General features: G+C 36.8%; 1 protein-coding gene across 1 annotated transcript in view; it reads left to right on the forward strand.

The window, feature by feature from the left end:
- Positions 1–6,941: 6,941 nt before the first annotated feature.
- The window catches only part of LOC149078839 (retroviral integration site protein Fli-1 homolog), a 130,965-nt gene continuing 112,257 nt past the window's right edge, over positions 6,942–25,649 (forward strand). Inside the window, exons 1-2 of the mRNA XM_089240998.1 lie at positions 6,942–7,087; positions 19,912–20,717. Of these exons, the coding sequence (XP_089097124.1) occupies positions 19,979–20,717 (739 nt within the window). The 5' untranslated portion in view covers positions 6,942–7,087; positions 19,912–19,978. The remainder of the gene's footprint in view (positions 7,088–19,911; positions 20,718–25,649) is intronic.

Below are 25,649 nucleotides of genomic sequence, written 5' to 3' on the forward strand. Positions count from 1 at the left end.
ACCGACTCGAACTCTAAATCTTTTAAAAAACATCATTTATATCCATCAAATGCGCGCAATTTCTGTAAGCACTGAAAACACTTTGCTGAAACAGTTCATTTGTATATCGTCACCGCAAAAGCCCTAAATTTTAGGGTGGCTATTGACGACCACATATGCGAAAATGGCCGTTGAGCTGGCTGATAACCACTAATAGAGTGGATACTTAAGTGATTTGTTTATTGTTTGTTTCTGAGAATGCACAGATGCTGCGGGCCCCGAAAGAAACGGGTTTCTATTGTTTCGAAGAGGGCCATATGTCCTTTCAAAAATATTTCCCTTATTGTTTTCAGTGTTATCCCCAGAGGGTGAGAAAGTTCATTGTAAGCATTTGGAGGGTACAGGTCTGTCAATGACATAGGCCTACACGAAGTAAGTAAGTTTAATGAATTTTTTCGATCGTTTCCAGTGGAATTTTCATACATATATTTACACGCTGAGGTTCATTATACATTATTTTAGGAAAATGAGGGAAATTGCGAGCGTAAATACGGGATGCCACTAAATTTTGCCAAAAATTGCAATTTATTGTCTTATATAAATGCAATTTTCTAATTACTTCTAAAATCACTGAAAGGTCGGGAAATAAAGGGCTGCTATACAAATCACAGTAAACATGATGTATGTATTTCGCGAAATAAATATTCAAATGATGATCAGATAACCACATATTTCATTCATTCATTCATCTGAAATACGGTAAAATATGGGACGTAACCAATTTTCATAAAAAATGTTGCCAGAAATAGGCACAATCACTAGAACGTTGAACCTGAATATGTATATATTTTTTTGCCATAATTATTATAATATAATTTCATATTTTTTTTCCTTTTTGTTTGAAACGCTGTGTGTTCACGACTTTAGTAAATTTATAAATTTAATTAAAAGTAACCTTGAAGAAAAACGGGACACGTGTAAAAAAAAAATCGGAACACCAAAAATTACAGGAATGTCCCGTGATATGGACACAAATTGTCCGTCAAATTGCTTGAAACATTTTACTGGTCCCGAGGTTCAGAAAGATTGAGAAACGCTGCTCTAAGACATAGTTTTCCAAACTTTTCATTCCATCGGCCCCCTTCTTCAGGAATTTTTTTCTCTCATCACCCCCAACTCAAGTGAACCCATAGGATACTATGTTAAATTCGTAGCTCCTATCGCTCCCTGGACCATTCCATGCCCACTAAGAGGCGATTTTACCAATTTTGGGAAACACTGCTCCAAGAGATTTTGATTTAGAAGATATATATATATATATATATATATAAGAGATAATAATAATAATTGATTTGATAGATAAGGAGCCATTGAAGTATTACGTAAGCAGATTTTCAGCCATTTTTGACAAACCCCCCCCCCCCCCCCGACAGCAAAAGTCAGCAAAACACTGACCCCCCCTCCCCTCGTCAGCAGCTTAGAATATTTCATATCTTCAAAAAGGGGTGGTTGATGACGTAAGCAAACCTTCAAACCCCCCTCCCCCCTTGTCATCAAAAGTCAGCGAATCCGAAACCCCCTCCCGACCCTCGATGCTGACGTAATACTTGAATGACCCCTAAGAGAACGTAATTTTGAGAAATTCAATTTTTTAAGTTTTCTTATGATTGAAATGATATTTTTTTTTGATAATAGAATTAAAGATGCAATCAAAAACTCATTCCATTTTATAATATTTTGTAAGTCTTCTGGGAAAAGGAGTTAACATTTTTTGGAGAAGTTTCAGTTGTACGACATTTTGATCCGCCCTCTTGTACGTCGTATAAACGAGGTTCTACTGTACATATAAAAAAAATCGCATAGTCACGAGAAAAAGATTTTCTCGCTGTAATACGGAATCATGTCGTATAACTTTGGAGAAATAAAAAAAAAAAACCCTCGCAAGTGGCAATATATGTACATACGTATGCCTATTAATGGTATTCTCAAATAGGAAAAGGAAGGATTTTTTTTTATCCTATGTGGATGTATATACACAGGAATCTCGAGTGGAAGTTCAGAGGGAAATGTCAAGATTGTTCAATTCCTTCCTAGCGTCACAGCAGGAAGAGCATAGGAAAAGTAAAAAAATTCCTATGAAAAAGAAATGGCTATATGAGCTGTAGCCACGCGTATCCTTTGGATCCAACAGGTTGTTGCTCGTGTCAGTTATGACCACGGTTTCAATATGCACATATGCATTAACGAATCAAGCCGTCGGAACTGGCTTGAAGTAACTCAATTAACCCCGTGGTTAGGGTTTCATAAGCAATGAAACCAGTTAGCTCAGCGTTTCTCAATTGTCAAATTTTCTAAATCCAAGGACTAGTAAAATGTCTGAAATGATTCGACGGACCACTTGTGTCCCGTATTGCGGGTCATCCCAGTACTTTCAGTTGCTTTCCGAATTGCTTTATACATTTGTCCAGTTTTTTCAACGATGCTTATTTAAATTTACAATTACTAAAACCGTGAATAAACTGCGTTGTCATAATTATTATGGTAATTATGGCTATAGATATTCAGTATTTGTATACATTCAGTGTTTTTGCAGGTTCAACGTTTTTTTTTTCCTAAAATTTTCAGCGATTTTAACTACAATTTGGGATTTTGCCGAGTTATGGCAATGCTTTTGATGGCAATAAGTGATATCTCGTCTTCTACCGCATTTAAAAGATCCGAGTTCCCCTTATTTTTTTCTCAATTAAATATGGTCATCTATTCATTTGAATGTTATGTTCGTGAAATACATTTTTGCTTACTACAATTTGTAGCAGCCCTTTATTCCCCCCCCCCATCCTTCACCGATTTTTGCAGTAATTAGTAAATTTGTCATGAATTACATCTTTTGGCTACAATCAAAGATATAATGCATTTAGGATAGCGATTTCCCGCATGAGGGATGGTGCTGGTGGAGAACCAAAGTATGAATGTACAATTTTTATTTTAAAATATACGGGTATTAGCCATATCAATTAGAAAAATTGAATAATTTTTCATTGCCATAATCGAATTATCAAGTATTCCTGCGGAACACCTATGCCATCGTTGGGGACTATAGGCTGAGAAATGATGAGTGAGCTTATTTCGCTCTTGAAGGATTTTTGATTGAATTGGCTAGGAGATAAATAACTCAGTGAAGGATACCAAAGGACTTGGTTGAAAATCGAATATGATCACTGAAATTAGTCCTCGAGCATTCGGAATACCTATTTTTAAAATCCTATTTTTAAAATATACCTATTAGATTGGTCAACTTGCCTTTAGTAGTCACCTCTAGTAGTGTCTAACAAGTTCAGTTTGGGAGAAGGAAAAACTGTTTTGAACCGTATCTGAAACGCAAACGATAACTGACGACTCTTAGAAGCCAAATTTACCATTAGAACCAAAAAAAAAAATTCTTTTCACCTCAATTTGGCGGCAAAAAATACCTGAAATCTAAAAAAAAAGAAAACATTAAATATAGCAATTTACTACCATTTTACCTCAACGAGGCTATTAATATATTTGTACTAGTAAATACCGAGTCTTTGTTACAACTGTTTGTTTGTATAAAAGTTATATTTCATGCCACTTATCACTGATACGATCAATTTATTAGCTGATTTTAGTTGCCCTTTTCCTTATACTTAAATTCACCCTGCTAAAATTTTTCCGGGCAGGGAAGCCATCACTGTAAATGGAATAACAGACCTACTATGTACATTTTTACTATCATTCTCATTAATTAAATATTATGTCCAAAATTCAGCTAGATACCTACAAGTTGCATGCAAGTTAGATATTTATTATGTAAACCAAAATACATTCAACAACACTTTGAAGGTAGAATTTTTCTAGTATCACGCTTAATTTTAAAGATAGGATTGAAAAGTTCGTGAATCTTCCACCAGGGGACTTGGCAAACTATCTGCTCTTGTAGTGCGAGGACGATTTAGTAATCTGTGCTTTCATACCATGACTCTAAGCATAATACTTCCAGAGATATGAATGCTTTACTGCGTTCCTGTGTTTATAAATAGTGGTTTGACCCAACCTCTTGAAATCATTTTCCTACCTCTTATAATCATTTTGGGATGCCTGGGAGCAACAGGATAAATATTTCGAAGATATTACCGCATAAACCCGAATAACTTAAAACAAGTGCAGATAGAACTATGGAAGCTGACTATTGGCGTAGCAAAACAGCTACGGTGAACAAGATGGGACTCGTTAGAGTGCCCTCAAACGGTGAATTTATGAACTTTTTATCATTATCTAAGAAAATAAGTGAGGTAGAAGAAAAATTTAAATTAAAAAAGTTGCTAAGCTTCAGATCTCTCCAAAAAGCATGGGGTTTACACCCAACTCTAAAAAAACCGAAAACAACACGGTGATTTATATGTACAGTACATGGTAGTATTTGATATTTTGAAGGTTTTTTTATTTATCGGTTTTAAATGATATTTTATTTTTCGAGAAACTACGGGGTAATTTATATTGATTAACATGCAAAATGTCATTGCAAAGCTGCATATGCAATATAAACTCGGTTATAACGACAGTCAGGGAACCGTGAAATTTCCTCATTATAACCACGGTGTCGCTAAATTTTAGATAATCCAAGGCTGTCGTGAAGTGATTATTTACCTTGAGTCTCACAGTATGGTGCAGAAATAAACAAAGCTTACTTTACCCTCAGTAAGTATTTTTTGTACGGAACAATGCAATTATATAAAAGAACTAGAAACTTTTTATTCTGAAGGAATCCCTAAGAAATTGGCTCTATATTGGATTCTCAAAATCCCATTAAACAAAATAAATAAATAAAATAATGAATGTATAGATTAAATACAAGGATTCCCCGATCCGTTCAGCAATATTTGCAGTTTGCTATGCATAGGCCTACCATATAAGAAGGAAACGCATCCATGGGGGGAGGTGGGGATTCATGGCTTTTTCGGAATTCTGTCAATATTTCTACGTAAGCAATTAATGGAAACTTTCTTTTTTTACGTATGCAGAAAGAGTATTTATTGATAAAAAAATATGTGTTAATATAAGCAATGCATTCAATTCAATTTCATTCAATAAATTCCTTGATTGAAGGAAAACCAACAAAGAGAAATTAATGTTTTTTACTGGTTCGTATACTACTACTACTTTACCGTACATGCACCGCGTACACATTTCTCTGAGGAATTTCTAACGAATTGGGGACACGTCGGCATGTATTAGGTGTGTGTGTATTTATATGCGTGGGTCTTAACGTACTTACGTTGTCAGATTTTCTCGTTTCGTGTTCTCGCTGGTGCTGTCGAATGTGGACCTAATAAAATAAATTTGAGAGTAAAATACAATTTCCCATACATGCCAATAACAGCAATCGATAATCATGTGGCTAATTTCTTCTTTATTACATCAATTAATTATTAAAAAGGGCTGTGGAAATCCCTTAAAATTTTAAACTGGTTAATAAAATGTTTCAATCGATTAATCGAATATAAAAAAATATGTTGTTCATGTCAAATACCTATTCGCTAGATGTAAACAAATATAGGAATTATCGAAAAATTTGAGGTACCTTCTTTTGAAGCAATTTAATATTCTATATATATTTTGTCACAACCTGGAATTTCTTAACTTGGATCTTATAACTTTTCGTTTATAGTAAAAAATCAGTTTTTCTAGGTTAGTCACTAATTTCGAAACTGCTTCCGACACAAAACTGTTGCTAGTTTTCCTAGAAACTCTTCCCAAAGGGCCTTACTTATAAGTAGAGGAGGTGATGCTTCCAATAATACGAAAATTCATATTACACCAAAATTTTGGTCCTGTCTTCTGAACTCAATTTGAAACTGAAATCATCAGTTTTGTTGAATCGAATTAACTAATCTAAATAAAATACAAAAAGATATATTCTATTTAGCTGCTTTTCTTGCTGACTGAAGGGCCGAGAAATTTGATCCAAATATTTTAAATATGACTACTAATCCAAAATTTTATATAAATGTAGCCTACATAATTCAAGATGGTTTCGTTAAGCAAACCAAGTTAAATTACATACTTTTCACGCAAACTTTAATCAGATGGATCGAGTCGATCAACATCAACAAAATTTTTTAACTGTGATTAACAATTGATCGATTAACCGAAACGATTTATAAATTTATCAGATACAGATAATTTGGTCTGTTGTCAACTCCAATATATACTGTAGTATCAATATGCCCTGGACGGATTATGTAATCCCTTGGGCTAATACATAAATGGTAATATATATGTTTTTGTATATTGCGTCTGTATTGTATGTTTTTTGGTGGTGTTTTTGTGTGTATTATTTATTATATGTTGTATGTGTGTAATAAATTTCAAATTTCAATTTCACAGCTTATGAACAGTCAAACATCATAACAGCAGAAGTGCTGTAAAATATGTAATTATATCCGAGTTCGTTGCATTTCACTGACGTTCAGCTGAGGCAAGTAATAACCAATGTCGTTATAAACGAGCTAAATTCTAAATATCTGTTTATCCGGAGAGGACTAGGAGAAAAGAAAAAAAAACGATATATCCGCGTGCGATAAAAATGTAAGTAAAATCGCGATTACTGGATATCCATTCGAATCCACCTGCTGATCTATAAGACAACGTCGAAAAAAGGTAACTTTTGCTAGCATTCGAATTCCCCGCCACACCTAATAAAAGATGACTGGGTGTGCTCGAGGAGACATGCTAAGCATCGAACTCCGCACAAGTCCTCCCAGCCCTATCGACCGCCCAACTAGATCCGGCCATCGGCCAATCAGGATGCAGAATCCGCGTTCCATACTCTACCTCCCCCTGCGGGTTATTGTATCTGTTTCTTCTCTTCCGACGATCCGTTTCATCCCACCCCTTCGAATTTTTGTGTGTCCTACGGACTTTGAGCGGCGACTCGAATCACATACACGAAGCTGGTTTAGTCCTTTGCAGCTAAAGTCAGCTTTAGCCCGAAGGGACTTCCCGTTTCTTCCGGCATCTATATACGCTTTTCCTTATTCCGGAATATCCTTGAGTGTTTCCGGGCTTGTGTTCGAGTCTGAATCCGGTAGGTTGGCTCTCTCTCTCTCTCTCTTACTCTATTTTTTTTTCTTTTTTTACGGCTTCTCTTTTATTCTTTTTTCTTTTTATATTTTCATTCATGTTTTACTTACCTTTTTTAACAAAGTTGTTCGATCAGAGTTTGTTTACAAACAAAACAACGAGATGACTGTAAATATGATAAGTAGCGCTCATTTGAATTCTTAATAGTTACAATACAGTCTTAATATTTTTTTCCAATGGATATTAATTATTAAATCGTTTCGTGGATATCATAAAATCATTCTTAAAAATTATGAAAACTACTGATATTTCTTCTCCATTGAAATTATGAAAAATATTAATTTTTTTTTTCTGTGGGAATTATGGCCTGACTTTGTGGGATTCATAAAATATTTACGTGGAAGTTATAAAATTATGTAAATTATGAAATTGTTTTACGCGGATTATGAAATAATTTTGAGGTAGTACAATTATTGTATGAGAAATGCGAAATTGATTTGCGAATGTTATGAAACTAATATCTGGAAATTATAGAAATATTCTATAGAAATTATAGAAATATGCTGTAGAAATTATAGAAATATTCTGTAGAAATTATAGAAATATTCTGTAGAAATTATAGAAATATTCTGTACAAATTATAGAAATATTCTGTACAAATTATAGAAATATTCTGTAGAAGTTATAGAAATATTCTGTAGAAATTATAGAAATATTCTGTAGAAATTATAGAAATATTCTGTAGAAATTATAGAAATATTCTGTAGAAATTATAGAAGTATTTTGTGAAAATTATAAAAACTTTTGAGCAAATAATGAAATGGTTTTTAGCAAATTATAAAATTATTTGGGCCTATATTTCTTATAGTATACAAAAAACCAGCGCTGTACTAAGTAGGCCTATATGATATTTTACAGCATCTAACAATATAAACAAAAGTTATTGATTAAAAATATTGAATATATATTTGTTTATATATTAACATATATTAATCCTGTAGGCTTACGTTAGTTATATCTATGAGTTCAAATATAAATTTAACGTATAAGTTATTTATGTATACGCGCACATCTTACATACATTCAATTTAAAAAAAAAAAGTTCATATATAGAAAGCTACCATTTTCATGTAGTCAACAAACTTGTAAGAGCCTAAAGGGTCTCAAACTGAGTGAATCCAACCTTTTTTAAGTCACGTGGTAAGCAATCTAAATTTATCATCAAATTTTTAGCATTTGTAACTTTTTTCTTCTTTATTATTAAAAGAAAACATGTACAGTGTATAAATACAATGTGTAGGCTAATTCAATAATTGTTAAAAACAAAATTATGATTTTTTTATGTGAAATTTTATGAGTTAAAATATTTTCGAAGCACATATGTTCACATGAAACCCATCATATTCAATACTGATATTGATATTTGAAAGACGAGAAATTATTTAAGCTCTACTGAGATTTATGCATAATTGACGACGTTTTGAAATTTTTATAACTTAATATAATTATTTTATGTACCATTTTTTTGTATATTTTTCTTACTAAATCTCATTCTTTTAAAATTTTTTAAAAAGGATTTCTCATTATGGATGGTGAAGCTTAAAACTTGAAAATCCTTGAGAAAAAAATAAGTATATTTGTAGGTGAAGCAGTAGCTTATAAGTACATGTCTACCTATCTTTGATAAAGAATGGCTGTACGAGGTTGAATTAAAAAAAAAGAGCACTTGAATCTGAATCCACAGCTGCGTTCATTAAATAATTTCTGAAACAAACTTCTATATTTATCTGTCACACCATTTCTTTTTATTTGTAAACGAAAGCCATTTGATTCTTTATAAAATCTCTCAGTTTCAATCATTTTTATGAGCGCGAAGGGCTAATAAAACTAGGATCAAAATAGGGCACGCAATGCTTTCATATAACTACTTGACCCCCATTGAAATCAAAACACCAAACTGCCAAGCTCAAAGTTGTTGTGACACCCATTTGACAGCAAGGTGTAATTATTAGTATTGGTATCAAGCATAGCATAATGTTCGGAAAATATGTTCTTTGTTAATGATATCGAAATTTTCATAAATTAGTAAACATTAGATGACATACACACGTAGTTTTGAAGTTTCACTTAAATTAGGCTACTCGGTTCTACTTGAAAAAATCACATCTTAAGATTATATTTAAAATATATTTTGCATTATATGTTAACTCAATTCAAAGCTTGTTATGAAAAGGAAGATAGTTCAAACAAATACCATATCTAATTATAAGAAACTTAACGCTCTAATTCAACCATGAACTGTCCTTATATAGCGCACATTTCTCCTGAATCATTAATTTTTTTTTTTCATACGGATATCTTGGTGATACAGTGGATCCAGCTTATAACGTTCTTACGTAGATTATTTTTCCGCTTCGTACGACTTATTTCCATGGTCCCAAGTATTACCAATAGGCCTACACATTGAGGTTTCTCGTTTACACGTTTTTTCGTGATGGCTTTTTCGAAGCACGTTGTAAGCGGTCAATTGGCGTACACGAGCGCACCGCACGACACCGAGCCGAGATTAGTGTTATTTTGCAAGAAAAACGTAAACCCTTGAGAAAAGGATGGACCATGAACTTTTAGTACACCGCCAATCGACTGCTTTTACAAGGGGACACCAGTATCGATTGGTGAGGGACAATGCAAGGTTATGGTGTCGCAGGGAATTTTTCTCCAATAGGGTTGTTAATAAATGGAATAGCTTACCCCCGGAGGTAGTAAATTGTAACACAATTGACACGTTTAAAAAGAAATACGATAAACATGTTGGGGTAAATCGGGAAGCTATCCATTCTTAGAATAAGACAACCATAAGTATTCTTTATGGGCATTGTATAATATTTTATCATGTGTATATATTGTTTGTAATTTGTGTTAATTGCATTTTTAATTGGGTTGCTGTATTTTTGAAACATATGACAACCATATTTTTATGGGCATCTTTTTATCAGCCACCTCGTTGGGCATTTTGCCTGTTGTGGTGTTGTATTTGTATTTGTATTTGTATAAAATCCTACGTGCACCTATGTATGCCGGATCATATGTACGAGAGCCCACAATGTTTAAAGCATGAGTTCTCTGTGGTAGGTGAAATGAACCTATATATTTGTAAATAATTTAACCATATAGTTCTGATTTCTAGAGTCCAGTTTTTAACAGTCTATCTGCAATACAAACAACGATTTTGCATATTTTGACTGCTTCGGCATTTGCTGTATACGCATATCAGTTTTAGTAATTGTTTTTGGCAATGTTGTGAATGATTTTTTTTTTGTGCCGTGTCACTCATGAAAATGCACCTTTCAAATGCTATAAAATGTCTTCGAATAAGAATATTTAATCATTGAATTTGAAAAATCCTATCTGTCGGAGCATAAAAAATAATTTCGAGTAGGCCTGATAATTACCTCATCGATAATCTTACATTCGTCGATTAATTAATATTTTATTATCAGTATAGGCTACTCTTATTATTTATACCATGAATGCAGAGAAGAGTTCAAATTCTGGCGAATTTTATCCGGTTTATTGAAAAAAAAGAATCCATATTATTAATGTATATTGAAATACGATATAGAACGTGCCTTCTAAATGTAATAGGGCCTACGTATAAGAAATAGGATTAAGTGAGTTACAAATATTAATTAACATTCATAAACTATGCATTGAAACAATGCTTAAATAGATTTGTTAGTGTTTTTTATCCATTCCTCGAAAAATAATTTGCTGTTGTATGGCTCGTAATAGTCGACAAGCGATCCGGCTTTTTGATTCTGAGCAAACAAGGTACCACAAGTCGAAATATTTTGTGTACCCATCATCTGCAGCAGTGGTGGTGTAGCAGTAGTAGGTAGGGCCTCCAAAAAATGGCTCGGGGATCCATGATGTTCTTAAGTCAGCCACCTCGTTGGGCAATTTGCCTGTTGTGGCGTGGTATTTGTATAAGGTCAACTGCTGGGGGCAGGTGAGAATCTAGAGGTGGTGGCAATCATCCCTCCCAGGAGCCGAATTGTACATGAAAAATTGGTCTGTGGGGGACAATCCAATGAACCTGGCACAATAAATCACTTGGGATTCGCGCCTACCACGAGCTAGAGTAAGCTGGGGGGGGGGCGGCTTATGGGGCCCCGGTTGAGAATCACTGATCTACAGCACCCAGTGTCTGCGGAAACCATGTCTTCAGGGAACGTCCAAAACGTTTCAATGGTACAGGTAATGAAGTAGTCGCATTGTATTGATAATGAATTAAGACATTTGCTCCCACTGCAATTTGAAGAAATCACGGATATGCACTTAGGCATATGATGCTTAAAGTCCATTGATCTACAGCAGGTGTGGCCAAAAATTGGCCCACGGGCCGCATGTGGCCTGTGAGGTAATTTTATGCTACCCGCGACTAGGTAAGTGTGTATTAAATGGATTTTCTTAACATTATTTAAGCCATAATTTTCTGCAGGGGAGACCTTATTATAACAGACTATTTACATTCATTATTTCTAGTGACGATGGTAATTAGCTATCAGACTCCCGTTTCGTACACAAGTATTGCTCTTAAAATTTGTTATGGGCACTTTTACCTCATTTCTTTCCGCCACATCGTTATGCAAGTTCCCTCTTTGTGCCTTCCATATTTATAGCTGAATGCATATTTGGTGTTCTGCTCACAGATACGAAACTTTTCAAAGTAGATGCCAACTTTCATAATTGCACTTAGAAATTTCATCCCGGCTACGCAGACCCCAATAATTCTAAAGAGAAAAAATGTGCCATATGGGATGGTCGAGTTCATATTCTGCCGATTGTTTTTGTGTCGAAAACAGAGGCAGCTCTCTCTAAATTTCGTCCTCAGCGGTTGCTAGCATTCTACGTTGAAACAGACTAACACTTTTCTCAAACCAAAATACCAATATTCATTTCCAAGAAAGTAACTCAAGTAATAAGAATACATGTATCGCAAATACGGTTCCGTGTAATCTCATGGACATACAGCAGCATCAGGTATTGATGCGTGTGCATATCTTTTTAACCTATACAGGTAGTCTGCCTCTCCATGCGAAGCTAGTCCATCTTATCTTGGTACCACCATACGTTTATCCATCTCATTCCGGACAGCCAGTACTATCCACATGAGTATCTTTCGGCACGCTTTTCATCCCAGTAATAAAACATTTTTCGAAGTCTACTGGTGCGCGAATCAATTTCTTGAGCTTCTATTTCACCCGTACGGTCCCACCGGTTACCCAATCAGGAGTAAGGGAAAATATTTGCAGAAAAAATGTTTTGTCTGTAAAATTTAAACTTTGGATGCAATTGAATGGACTAAATTGAGAAAGAAAGAGTGATGGACACAAATCTGCGAGTTATCCGGGTCATTTTACTGGTGCGATTTATACACCGGAGTGTTATCCCTGATGCATTTTCTGCGGTTCCCAACTTCGAGGTGCAAATGCAAGCCGATCTCCCCATTAAAATGTCTCGCCGCAGAGAGCAACAGGCCTACAACGGTAAAATCTTCAAACATTACACTTCACTCAGAGTTCGAAAAATATGTGGTAGATGGCAGCACTATAACAGACATTACACAGAAACAAGTTTCCCGTTAGTTTCACAACACGGACACGCACATTCCAACATGTACATATTCGTTAGAAGTTCCGCAGAGGAATATGGACGAGGTACATGTGTGGTTTAGTAGTAGTAGTATCCCTGATGCAGCCCGCGACGCTACAGCCGACCATTATGTTGGACCTTGAACAGTGAGAAATTGGCCACATCTGGTATACAAGATTAGTAAACAGTTTTTGTCGAACGTAATACAGTAGGAGATTAAAGTAGACAAAATAACTTTTTTTTGTCATCTTATACTCACTCAATGCGTATAATTATGTATAATCCCCAGCTCATATTGGTAAATATGATAAATCGTCAATTACATAAATTTACCGGACATTTTGCTAAAACTACTGTTCATAGGATAATGGATTCAATCGCTGATGTTGTTTATGTTTATAAACTTTGGTAAATGTGAAGAAATCTAAAATTATAACGCTGTACTAATAAATAATTTATACTTTTTTTCCCCCTTTCAAACACTTATTTGGATTTAATTCAATTTTCATGTCAAAAATAAGCGCAGTGTGCCTATCTCACGTGTGTAAGAAATTCATTAGTGGTTGAATTTAAGTGATATCTCCGCATATGATTTCTTAAATATTTATCATACTTACCAACTTCATTCGATAATTATATAGAATCACCGGTAAAAGTGATACATTTAAGAAAATTTATCAAACTTACCGAGAGGATTGGTGATTGATTATGCATAAAAACGGACGATTATGGATGTTCAACAGGCATGTTTTGCAAAATCATTTCATCTAATGGAATATTGATCTGCTAAGATATATAAAAGTAACTAAGGAAAGAGGAGAAATATATACAGGGAAGATATAATGCCCACACCAAATTTTCTCGTGTCCGTGCGTGAATATCATGCATGCTTTCAAATCGACGATTCAATTCAGTCAATATCTAACCGGGGGAGGAAAAAAAATACTGCTGTCGAAAGTATGAAAGACGTTTTTCTACGCCACACGCTACATCCTGTCATTTTTACCAGACGAACAGTAAGATTTTCTGTGTTAATAGTAAAAAAAAAAAGGAATTGTGTGTCGCCTCTCCCTTCCCTGGGAATCGACACATCAGCTTTTCAACGTGTTTCCTGAAAAATGAACATATTAAGCAAAGGTCGCATGCGTGAGAGAATTCGACGCTCCAGTAAACACGGTTGTAGATTTCTCTCTTATATTTTCATGGGGGAAAAAAAAAATGTAATGTTCGGTTATGTTCGAACATTTGCTCGGTGAAATACAATTTCTTTATTTCATTCCCTCCCCCTATAATAGAATTCATTAGCTCATGAACGTAATTGGTAAATCGATCCCCCTCATCTCAATGTTTTTTTGTTTTGTTGGTATACAAATTTATAACGAGACCGGGTGCAATAGGCCAGGTCGATAAGATACTTGCCTAAAGTACCAAAGTATGGGTAGAGGTGTCGCGAGTTCGATACCCGGTTCATCCTTGTTTGAAAACTTTCCGGGTACAACAGAAACGGCGGCATGACCGTAGTCCCAAACCGAGGGGTTAGCGCACCAACTTCTTAGTGAGTATTAAAGAAAAGGCTGTGGGGTTCGGCATTAGATTGTTGGTCCCGATGTAATTAGCCCTCGCGTGCAAAAAATACAAATACAACGCCCCAACAGGCAAATTGCCCAACGAGGTGGGTGACTTAAGAACATCATGGATCCCCGAGCCATTTTTTGGAGGCCCTACCTACTACTGCTACACCACACATGCACCCCCCCCCCCGCGGAACCCCCAACGAATCGGTACATGCGCGAATGTGCGTGTAGTGAAACCTGACGTGAAGTTTTTTTTGTTTCTGTGTAATGCTTGTTATGTGTAGTGCTGCCATCTGCCACCAGTTTTTCTAACTATGAGTGAAGTGTTATGATTGAATGATTTATCGTTGTAGGACTGTTGCTCTCTGTGGCGAGACTTTTTAACGGGGAGATCGGCTCGCATTTGCGCCTTGAAGTTGGGAACCACAGAAAACCAACTTCAGCCGACCACCACTGTGGGGTTCGAACCCGGATCCTCGCATCGCGAGTCCGTCACTATAACCACTCGACCACCACATTGACACTCGACCGCGATGCGACAAATATCACCAAACTGTTACTTACTCCATGCCCAGCACCCGAGGGCCTAATGGCGGAATTGAAATTATGACATCAGTTCGAGAAAAAATTGAATTTCAAAAAATTTATTAATATCTATATTAATTTAATTACAATAACTAATATTGTTTGCACAATATGTTCCATTAATTCACAAACGGTTTAAAAAATTTTCAAAATTAAGAAAATTTATATTAGTATTTGAATACAATTCGAAAAAAAAATTATTCTAACAAAGGAGAATTTTTCGGTACAGAAAAAGAATGTTTACTTTTAATTTTGTCGATAGAGGATGCTGCCAGAAAACAAGTCACTAAAAATAAGCACATCAGAGTCATAAAATGCGGAGGGTGCGATTAACAGAGCTCATTTTTAGATTTTCCTGGTGCTTACATCAGGTTTTCATTATGCTGTTGACCATTGGTAGATGAAACACATCGATGAAGGCGTTTTACCTCAGAGGCTGTTATCGTCGGCTGAAGCTTTAAGAAATTTTTGCTCACAGAAGAGATGGAATGATGGGCTTGAACCTTTTTTCAGCGATTTGAATTCATGCAGCGCTCAATATCGACAACATTTACAATACACACGTTTCAATATGTTCTTCGTGACCTGATCAAGCATCAGGCCTTACAGAACCTATACAATGGTGTGACGTTCACCTACAGCTCTTTCAACAACCCTTTCAACACGTTCACTGCGGGGCCTAAATTGCTTGTCGAGTCCGTGGGGCGCATTTTTTTTAAAGATTACAACTAGTTTTGTACATGACGTCACCATGGCGTCATGAGCCCCCTAATACAAGTCCTTCATGACGCCACCACGGCGTCATTAGCAGTGAACGTGCTAAGGTGTGTGGGTTATTTTTGTATACAGTCTATTATTGAGCGAGTTTTCCGGTAGCATATCAACAAACCTTACATTGGTACGAGTAAGGGGAGAAATTTGCTGTCTCAAAAAATCGCAATGAGTGCGAAGAAAAGCAATACGTCCTTTCTGGGGAAATTCTTTGCGAAATTCAAGATGAAGGTAGAATGATTATTATTATTTTTTTTTTGTGCCCTTTTTTACTTTCTCGGCTGGTTGCATCAAATTTGTTACAATTTTATCCTATTTTAAACTTCATCGTTCATTTTTTAATTCATCATAAAGAAGGACCTGTTACCACGAGGGAAAAAGTAAATGTTCTCAAACTTCGCCAACAACACTGCCAATGGTTCGTCGCTCACAGCAGCCAGTAACGAGAGTCTAAACTTCTTCCTTACTCGTATTTGTTAATATGCAGTTCAGACCGGCAGGATCTGGAGATATTGGTTGCTACATCCCATTAGAGATTATTCTGTCACCAAAAATTGCCTCAGCATTGCCACAGGAAAATCCATAGTATTACATGTCACACTGTCTTGCTGTATCCAGCAGTCACGTCCACTTTCTTCGGGGACGAGGCTATAAAATAAATACATTAGACTCACGCGTACACGCAAAACACGTTCTGCCATGGATTTACAAATTCCTCCAAAGGAATTTTTACGAAATGCATGAATGTTAAACTAGTAATACATAGTAGTAATATTCATCGGCTTACCATTAAAACTATAACAATAAAAAGTATAATTTTGAATTGGCGTTGAACAGTTTACACCAACAATGAATAAATGAAGGAGAGAAGCATAATTTTGTGAATAAGTATAATTTTATTATTAATTAGTAAAGTTTGAAATATATAAATCAAGTTCGGACCAATAATTCCCAGGAGAAGCATAATAACCATTTCAGACCCTGGTGACACAAATGTGTGAGGGGGTTGCTTTTCTCGTTGAGGAATTTTTTCTTCTCAAGGAGTTAAGCCCTGGCTTGAAGGATTACGCAAGTATCGAGTCAGAATATGGTGAATAGGAACATTATTTGCCTCCATCAGAGGGCAGCACTTAAAATTGAACTTTCGGTGGGTTCTGGAGATGGCTTCCAGGAGAAAGTGCCTCCGGGAAAAGTGTGATTTACTACATAAAATTTAGCAATAAAATTCTGGAAAAAATTGTTTGTTGCGATGAATATACACTGCATTATCTTGGGTGAAAAAAATTTGAGTAAAGTGACTTATTTCATTATGTGTTCATAAAAAATAATAAAAATTGAAGGAAAAAAAAACAAAGATTTTGCTGACATTTATGTATTTAGTGCATTTTTGGAGTATTGAAAACATAAAAACATTTTCAAAATTTCAAACAAATAAATGACCAAATGAGACAAATAAATGCTCCGGTCTGAAAGGGCTAAACGCATTGATAACAAAAGTGTTAAATTTCTTGTGTGTGTACCTTGTGTGTATATGTTCTCTATACAAATCTACAATTTTAGATCAGATTTGTTAAATCAATTTGTCAGAGCAGAGCAAATGCTCGAAATGGACGAAAAACTGTCGGGCAACAATGATTCGTGCACTTCAACAATCACTTTCGGAACGTTTACTTTGGTTACCGTGGTTCTCTAGCAATGCGTTTCAGACATGCATATACCTTTACCATGGTTTGGCACACCACACACTTCTCTAATGCTACCAGTATATTTACAACAGTTCATTCCTTTATAATGGTTGGTCACTTTTTCAGTCCTCCCAGTAGTTGAAGAAAACGCAGGCAGTGCCGGGTATTATACATTATATCCAGTAAGTCCATTCTATAAAATATTAAAAAAAAAAAAAATTCTCAAATTTTTTTTTTCAATCTTCGATGGCAGGATTAAATTATAATAAATAAGCGGATAATTTCAAGCTTTAAATAAAAAAGAGGATTTAATACTCATTTCATGTATTGTTATAAATATACTTGAAAGAAAAGAGCTTAAATGTCGAAAACGATGTGATTATTTCCTCTTACATTTCACATTCATCACATACACGTGCAATTTTTTTTTTTTAAATACTGCACCGAGGCCCAACAAGTCCACGCGTGTCCCGTACCGAAAACGGTATCCACAATAGGGAGGATTCCTGTCGCTAGCACCTAATGAAGATGATCCCCGTTGACACGTGGTTGATCGTCCCGTTGCCACGTGCACGAAGGTACGTGGGTAGTATTAGTACGGATAGAGAGAGAGAGAGATGCTCCCATCACATATACACGTCTCTAATATATAAACCACGCGACGTTGTCCCTTTAATTTATTATTATTATTTTTGCCTATGTTAGTTGACTCATTACGAGCGATCGTGGGATAAAATGGCCGACACACCCCAAGTAAATTAAGACTAATATTGCCTATTATTATGCAGTGGTTTTTTTTATTATTACTCTTTCGACGGAACGATTTGGTGTGATGCATTGTTTATGGGTAGATGTAAACGTGGGAACATGATACGTGATTAACGCGAGAAAACTGGGTTTTGTTTGTAATTACTGCTATTTGAATGCTATTTCGATTCATCACGCAATAGGAGGAAAGTATATCGGGTTGTGTTTATAGGACATTACTACTGTAGAGCAGGGTAACCATACGTCCCGTAGTTGCCGGGACAGTCCTGGTTTTTTCTTTTTTTCTAGATGTGCCGACTTTTCTCCAAAAATGTCCCGGTTTTTCCAACGAAGTCAACTTGACTTTTATTTTTCAAATCAACGATTAAAATTATCTTCCCAACTCAGAAATTACATTACGATAGTTACGATCACAAATGAGAATATTTATTTCACATATTTTTCATGTTTTTTTTCCTCGATTCACGACGCTTCTGTAATTTTAGCACGAGTTGGTGTGACTTTGCTTACTTTTGGCATCACTTTTAGCGATTATTGGCGATGTCCCGTATTTTCCTGTACTTCGAAGCCAATTTCACGTATTTTTCTCGAACAAATATGGACAGCCTACTGCACAGTGCGAAATCTCCGAAGGGACACCTCCCTTTACGTCCACTATATTTGCTAGGCTTTGGTGTTAGGCTTGTTTCAAATTGTTTGCACAGCAGATATCTTTTTAACCATTGACTTCAAAATATGGATCGAAAATGGCTCTAAACCGTAAAACAAATGGGGACTTATCTACCGATAGGAAGAATAAAGCCTGAATATGGACTGCTATGAGTGCAGATTATGCAAACAAAACATTTCACGAATGATGTTTGCAATGTTTTGTGAAATTTCTATTATATTTGGCCTCTCTCCCCCCCCCCCCAAGAGTTTAATCAGATTAAGATAGAGCCATACTTATCGGGTATGCGTCTGTTGCGGCTGCACAGAACTATAATGCTTGGTAAGGGCTCGAACTTGCGGTAAGAAAAATGGAAATTATCAGTTAATGTTTTTGATAATAAAACAAGATGACATTGCTTCAACCATGAAAATTTTTGTGGAAAATCTAAATAATATGAGGAGTTGAAGAAAATTATTCATATAGCGAAGGGGGGCTTCCCTGACTATTTTTTTCCAGAACACGGCGTCTGTTGAGAGTGGCCCTGGACTCCGAACATACGTTTCATGCCATTATACCTGATGATGTGTTATGTCATCAATGTCGAATGGATATACATAATTTTTTAAAGGATGGAAATGGAAATGATTCGTTCCTGTACATCTGTAGAAGGAAACATGAATTTTTTTCAGTGCATTTCTGTCAAAGACGAAACTCTCTAAAGAATTGATTTTCAGGGTTTCTTAAAACAGTGTTTCTCAACCGTCGGGCCGCGGCCCGATATCGGGACTTGGCATCAGTCAAACCGGGCCGTGATTGGTTTACCGTTTCAATTTTACCCATTTATTTCCCATCAGCCGTGTGTATGACCAGGCCTTCCCTTCCACTCGCAAAACATAAATCAACCGGGCCACGGGCTTCCAAATGTTGAGAACCACTGTCTAAGAAAGAATTACTGTATATAATGTATAAATAATTCTAACCCAGTTCCCGTAGACTTCTTGTGTTCTTGATTGGAACTGTGCATTTATTGGCTCATAATACTGCTCATTTAACGAAGTAGTTTTTTTTTAAAGTTTAAGATCGTGTATTCAATGGTTGATAACAATTTGTAATGGATTTTCATCCTTCCCGATTGTAGGAGTGTTGAGTGGAACACTGTGTGGAATCTCGCAGCATAAAACGAGCCGGACGTGGCTGTTGGCGGGATGTACGACGCAGCCACCAACAGCTGCTCCTTCGGGTCTTCGTCTGGTCAAGCGTCCGATCTTTCGACGCACGGACCGAATCGACGGCACTCCCACCAATGCAGTCCGAACCAGAACAACGCTCTTTCCGCTCTCTCTTGCTCTGCGTCCATACAAGTTAAAGTCGAGGAATGTATTGCTCCCGCACCGGAGAACTGGACAACAGGTTGCGCGTACAGGTTCGCGGCAGCTGCACATCATCACCATCACCACCACCACCATCACGGCACCAGTCTGGTGTCGAGGCGCTGTTACGCGGCTAATGACGAATCCAAGAACTCTGCCATGGACGTCGTGTCAAACAAGGTCCTGGATACGGGATCGGCAGCCCTCGCAGCTACTTTCCGGAACCGATACCTCGGCGCGAGTGCTTTTTCGAACATTCCAACAGGCACGCATTTCTTCACGGGTTCGTATATGGCGTCGGATGTGCTCAACGGTAACAAACAGCACCATCACCACAGCCAGCAGCAACAGCAACAACAGCAGCAAACGAACAATGAGCCATCGACGACGATGTCGAGCTCCTTGAACGGCAGCGTGTGTCAAAATCCCAGTGACGTGATGCCGTCCGAAAGGTCACCAACAGTTCAGTCCAGCTCTTCGTCCAGTTCCTCGACCAGAAGTTCCATCGTCGACTCTTCATCTGCGCAAAAGACGTCGAGGGGAACTTCCGAGAAACGAGTCGTTGTACCTGCAGGTAAATACAGTATAGAAGTACAATATATGCACGTAAAGTATAACCTATTCTGTTCTTCAGGTGTAACAGGCGCACTCGCACAAGGCCCACTTGGAAAGGGGGGGGGGGGCCCAAAACGGGCCTAAATTCAAATTCTTGAACAGAGCACAGGAATGGCTAGCTACGACACTGCATGAAACCTATGTATATTGCAGTGTCTCAACCGTTTTTCCCTTGCGGGATTTTAGAGCTACTTTAATACTCAGTGGTCAGCACTGCTCAACCTGGGACCATATGGCCAGGACCATATGTCACAAACATGACTGTTTCTCTGAAATATATAATTTTATTGTAAACTAAGTGAAAAATTTCACGATCTCTCGATCAAATCCGCTAAAATCTGGAATGCTCACTGGCTGCACAGTAGCCTATAACAGTTGGAAACTATGTGATCTAGATCAGTGTTCTTCAACCGCTGGTCCACGGACCGGTGCCATTCCACGAAACATTTCGCTTAACTCTTGAAGCCACTACATGAAAAGGAAGCTGCATTGTTGAGGGGAGTGAGTGTATAGCCGTGTGTGTGTCAGTGATAAAAATGAAATAGAGGACTCGCGTGGAAGTTGTTGCAACGCTTTATATCTCAGAAACAGCGCGAAGCCGCGTATATAATATTTTTTCCTAACAAAGAAACAACGTTTGTCCAACTACCAAAAGAATGAAAATATTATTTGAAATGAGAAACCTTGCCCTGAGAAAATTCTGCTGCCACCTATCAAATAAAATCAAAACTATTTGTTATAAATTCTTCAAGTGAAATTGACGGTTGGTTTTATACCGGTTTGCAGCATGAAAATGGACAATATGTGGTATGATACCATATATTTTTATGCTGCATACCATATAAATCGTACGTGCCATTAGTCTGCCGCAAAATTACTATTCCTGCCGGTCCACGATATTGTTCATTTAATCTCACAGGCCCGTAAGTAGAAGCAGGTTTAAAAACGCTGTTCTAGAGAACTCTTGAAATAACACACGTTCTAAGAAAGCTTTGAAATATTATCCATTAATTTTCTACAGCGCTTTACTATAACTTATTTTACATAAGAACAACTACCATATTCACTATAATTTTTACTGAACTCCCAGTGATAGCTCGAGAGACCATAGGGCAAAGGTTTTTAGCATATGGATCGTGACTCAAACTTGGGTCACCGGGGTTTCCGAGATGGGTCGTACAAATCTACTCACACAGTCAGGGATCCTTGAGGAATGGGTTACGGCCCAAAATTGATTCATAGGGGCTCTTAAACTATGGGTCGCGACCTAAACTTGATTCGCAGGGAAACCAAATAGGTTACGCAAACCCATTAACAGCTATGAATTCTTAAGCTATGGGTCCCAAGCCAAACTTGATTCACACAGACTTCCAAGATGGGTCGTTCAAATCCTCTGAGAGACAGGGGCTCTTGAGCTATGGGTCACGATCCAAACTTGATTCGCAGGGACTTCTTAGATGAGTCGTACGAGTTCACTTATAGCCCTGTTATAAATGCACTTATTGAGTCACCGTTTTGACTAATTCCAAAAACCAAACTGTCCCATGGGCAGGGCCGCAACTTGGAGGGAGTAGGCGGGTCTCGTGCCCCGGGCGCTAGACTCGAGGGGGCACAAATTTCATTCTGAAACCTCTCCTTCAACATTACGAGGGGGCGTCCAAATGTGTGCTTGCCCCGGGTGACCAAGCATCTAGTTGAGGCCCTGCCCATGGGTCGCATAGCTGATCATGTTGTGGATTTTTGTTAACGGTGGGAGGAAAAGGTTAAGAACCCCTGCCTTTTTCGATCATACCTCTAATACTAAAAGTTGAATCATCAATTCCTCCAAAGAAAATAGTATTTTCTATTTCAAAGATATAAAATTAAAACTACTAAATCAGACATGCACCTCGTCCATATTCCTCTGCGGAACTTTTAACGAATACATGTTGGAATGTGCGTGTTCGTGTTGTGAACCTAATGTGAAGTTTGTTTCTGTGTAATGCTCGTTATAGTGTTGCAATCTGCCTCTTATTTTTCGAACTACGATTGAAGATTTCACTGTTGTAGGCCTGTTGCTCTCTGTGGACAACAGACTTTTTAACGGGGAGATCGGCTTGCAAAATATAAAATTAAGACTTATATAAATAATAATATTCAAAATCATAACATTTATATATTTTAGGAAAAAAAGATCAAGCCATTTGATAAAATAAATTAATTTTGATAATTAAAAGTAAGTCAAGAAGATAAAATATTCCATTCTGATGAATAAAAATAAATTGAATTGACTATGTGTGATAGAATAAACTAAATTAATTTGTTCATTAAAAATTATTAAGAGTTGTTTTTTAAGATTAGAAGGTGATAAAAATATATGAAATTATGTGAAAATATGTGAAGTACCCACGTGAGAAATTCTACATGGAAATCCAGGCTATACAATTAAATTATACGATTAACCTTACAGTGCATCCAAGGGCGTAGCGAGGGGGGGGGGACTTGGGGGTCTGGTCCCCCCCGAAATGTGAGAAAATGATCGAAAAAAGGGAAAAAGATGGCCAAATCCATTGTTCTGTCACTTTGGTCCCCCCCCCCCGAAATGAAGTGGTCCCCCCCGAACGAAATTTCTGGCTACGCCCCTGAGTGCATCTACTTTTAATGTTTCTTTTCTGTTGCCAATTAATTAGCAGCTTCATGTTTGAGACATTCATTATTCCCATTTTTTCATTTTCGTTCGAAAACCTTTAACAGATGGCAGTAAAACTCTTCAATTAAAACAAAAAAAGAAGAGAAATGTAAATCTTCTGTAACTTGTCTAAAAGAAAATCATGCACTGCAGGGTTGAAATGTTTTGTTTGCATTTGTTTGTTTTTTCGCTGAAGCTTGCAACCCGAAGTCTCTCTCTTTCTATAGTTTGAAGCACAAAGAAGATAGCGTTGTATATTTGGAAAGTAATGATACATTTATTTTATGTGAAATTTTACGTTCTTTTTAATAGCCTGTATAAGCAGTAAAATTCAAAATATATTTTATGAAATATTTTCCTATATTATCAGCTCAAAAAAAAAAAAAAAAAAAAAAATCATGCACTGTAGAGTTGTGTACATCAAGACTGATCTGATTAGTGCCATCTATGACCTAGTCACTAGTCATCGACTAATTTGACTAATTCATAAAATACTGACATGATCTACGATACCCATAAAACTGCATGTAAATTAATACAAATCAGTACAAAATAGACGGAAAAAGCACCTGCGATATGGAATTGATTTTCTTCCACCCGATGTCACGAAGACCATCTGCCTCGTGACCAGTGTGTCGTTCCTAAACGAGACTGACACCGATTGATAATCGTGACCCGCGCACACCTGTGTGGAGCTTGATTATTATGTCATAATTCACGTGGGTATTAATTTATTAGTTATTAATCGCACCGCTTACATAAATATAGTAAGAATAATTCGATAATCGCCACGGGGGGTCAGTGATGTAATCGGTTCACTCATAAATAAATGATTATGTTTCTTTAGAGTAAATAGACATTTATGTATTATGTAATTACGAGTGCTTTTTCGGAGGAGGAAAAACTGTCAATCATTTGTTGAATGGATATTACATGTTCAATCAGAATTACAGGCTGACACAACTGTAGCTTGAGGACCAGTGGGTATAAAACTTGTTTTTTTTTTTCAATTATTTTTTTAACCGTAATAAATTTAGATTAAATCATTAAAGACAAGGAAAGTTTCCAACATGAAAGGGCACTGGGCAAGCAGTAATTAGGGGAGGAGGCTCCCCTCCGACTAGGGTCAAAATAGCTTGTTTAGTCAGTGAAAAAATGTTGATTGAATTTTCGGTCAGAACGTTATGGGGGGGGGCATAAATAAATACTCCACTTGTCCCTACAAAAATGTAGTTGATGAGACGAGTCCCTCGTGGCCTATGGACATGAATCTCCGGTATCGGTCTTTGCCTTAAGATGGGCGATTGCGCTTTCGGTCTTGAAAGTATAGTTATACTTTTCTCCACTATAAAGAATTTGTAAACTTTTAACCACATTTGAAAGCTTCTTAACATCCGAATTATATTTTACAGCTCTCCACATCTCCCCCTCTCACCCCCTTAAGCATCTGTCTCATTGCTTCCCTTCCTTTAGATTTCCACCCGTGGTCCCCTTAGAAGATTTCGGGATGACAAAGACCCTTGCTGGGAATTCCTGCTGTAGAGGGTTCAGATCGCTACAAGTACTGGCCACCATCCTTTACCATGTAGAAATGACGAGATGGACTGATACAGAATAGAGTAAAATTTGAATATAGGAATTTATAAATAGAACCCAAATACTGATTCATGTACTGTATATATTATTGAAAATGTTATGATGATACACGATTGTAGTACATAATCATGCTCTAAGAATTTGACTTAGATAATACAATAAGGGAAGCTGGATATATCTCTGGTTGAGAATTAGACTTGAAGTTTTAGGTTCATTGATCTGCTTGAAATGCTTCTTGGTCAGTCAGATGGATCGCATGATCAGTCTGTGAGTCCGTTTTCAGAAGCATGTTCTTGAGGACTACATATAGTTCGACTGCAGCTGTCCCAATGCCCAAGACATCGTATTCCTCATAATCACCACTGCGAGACAAGAAATCCATCACGGACTTGGGTTTGAATAGCTGCTGTGATTTCGGACTCACGTGTTTTTTGTAATTTTTGTCCGTTTCATTCGGCGAGTATGCCTCGATTTTTTTCTCCTGTATTCGATACATTTTCCGCACAGCCTCTCTCGCCTGTATTAGGAGAATGGAAGTTAGAAAAGATATCGAATATTGTTCCAAAACCGTCATGTCCGTAGAAAGTACTGTATGCATCCTCTCGTATATTCTGTTATCAGACTCAT

Source organism: Pholcus phalangioides, unplaced genomic scaffold (assembly GCF_987345545.1).
Source record: "Pholcus phalangioides strain wild (caught in Gottingen) unplaced genomic scaffold, Ppha-v1.0 ptg000013l_1, whole genome shotgun sequence".
Lineage (NCBI taxonomy): Eukaryota > Metazoa > Arthropoda > Arachnida > Araneae > Pholcidae > Pholcus > Pholcus phalangioides.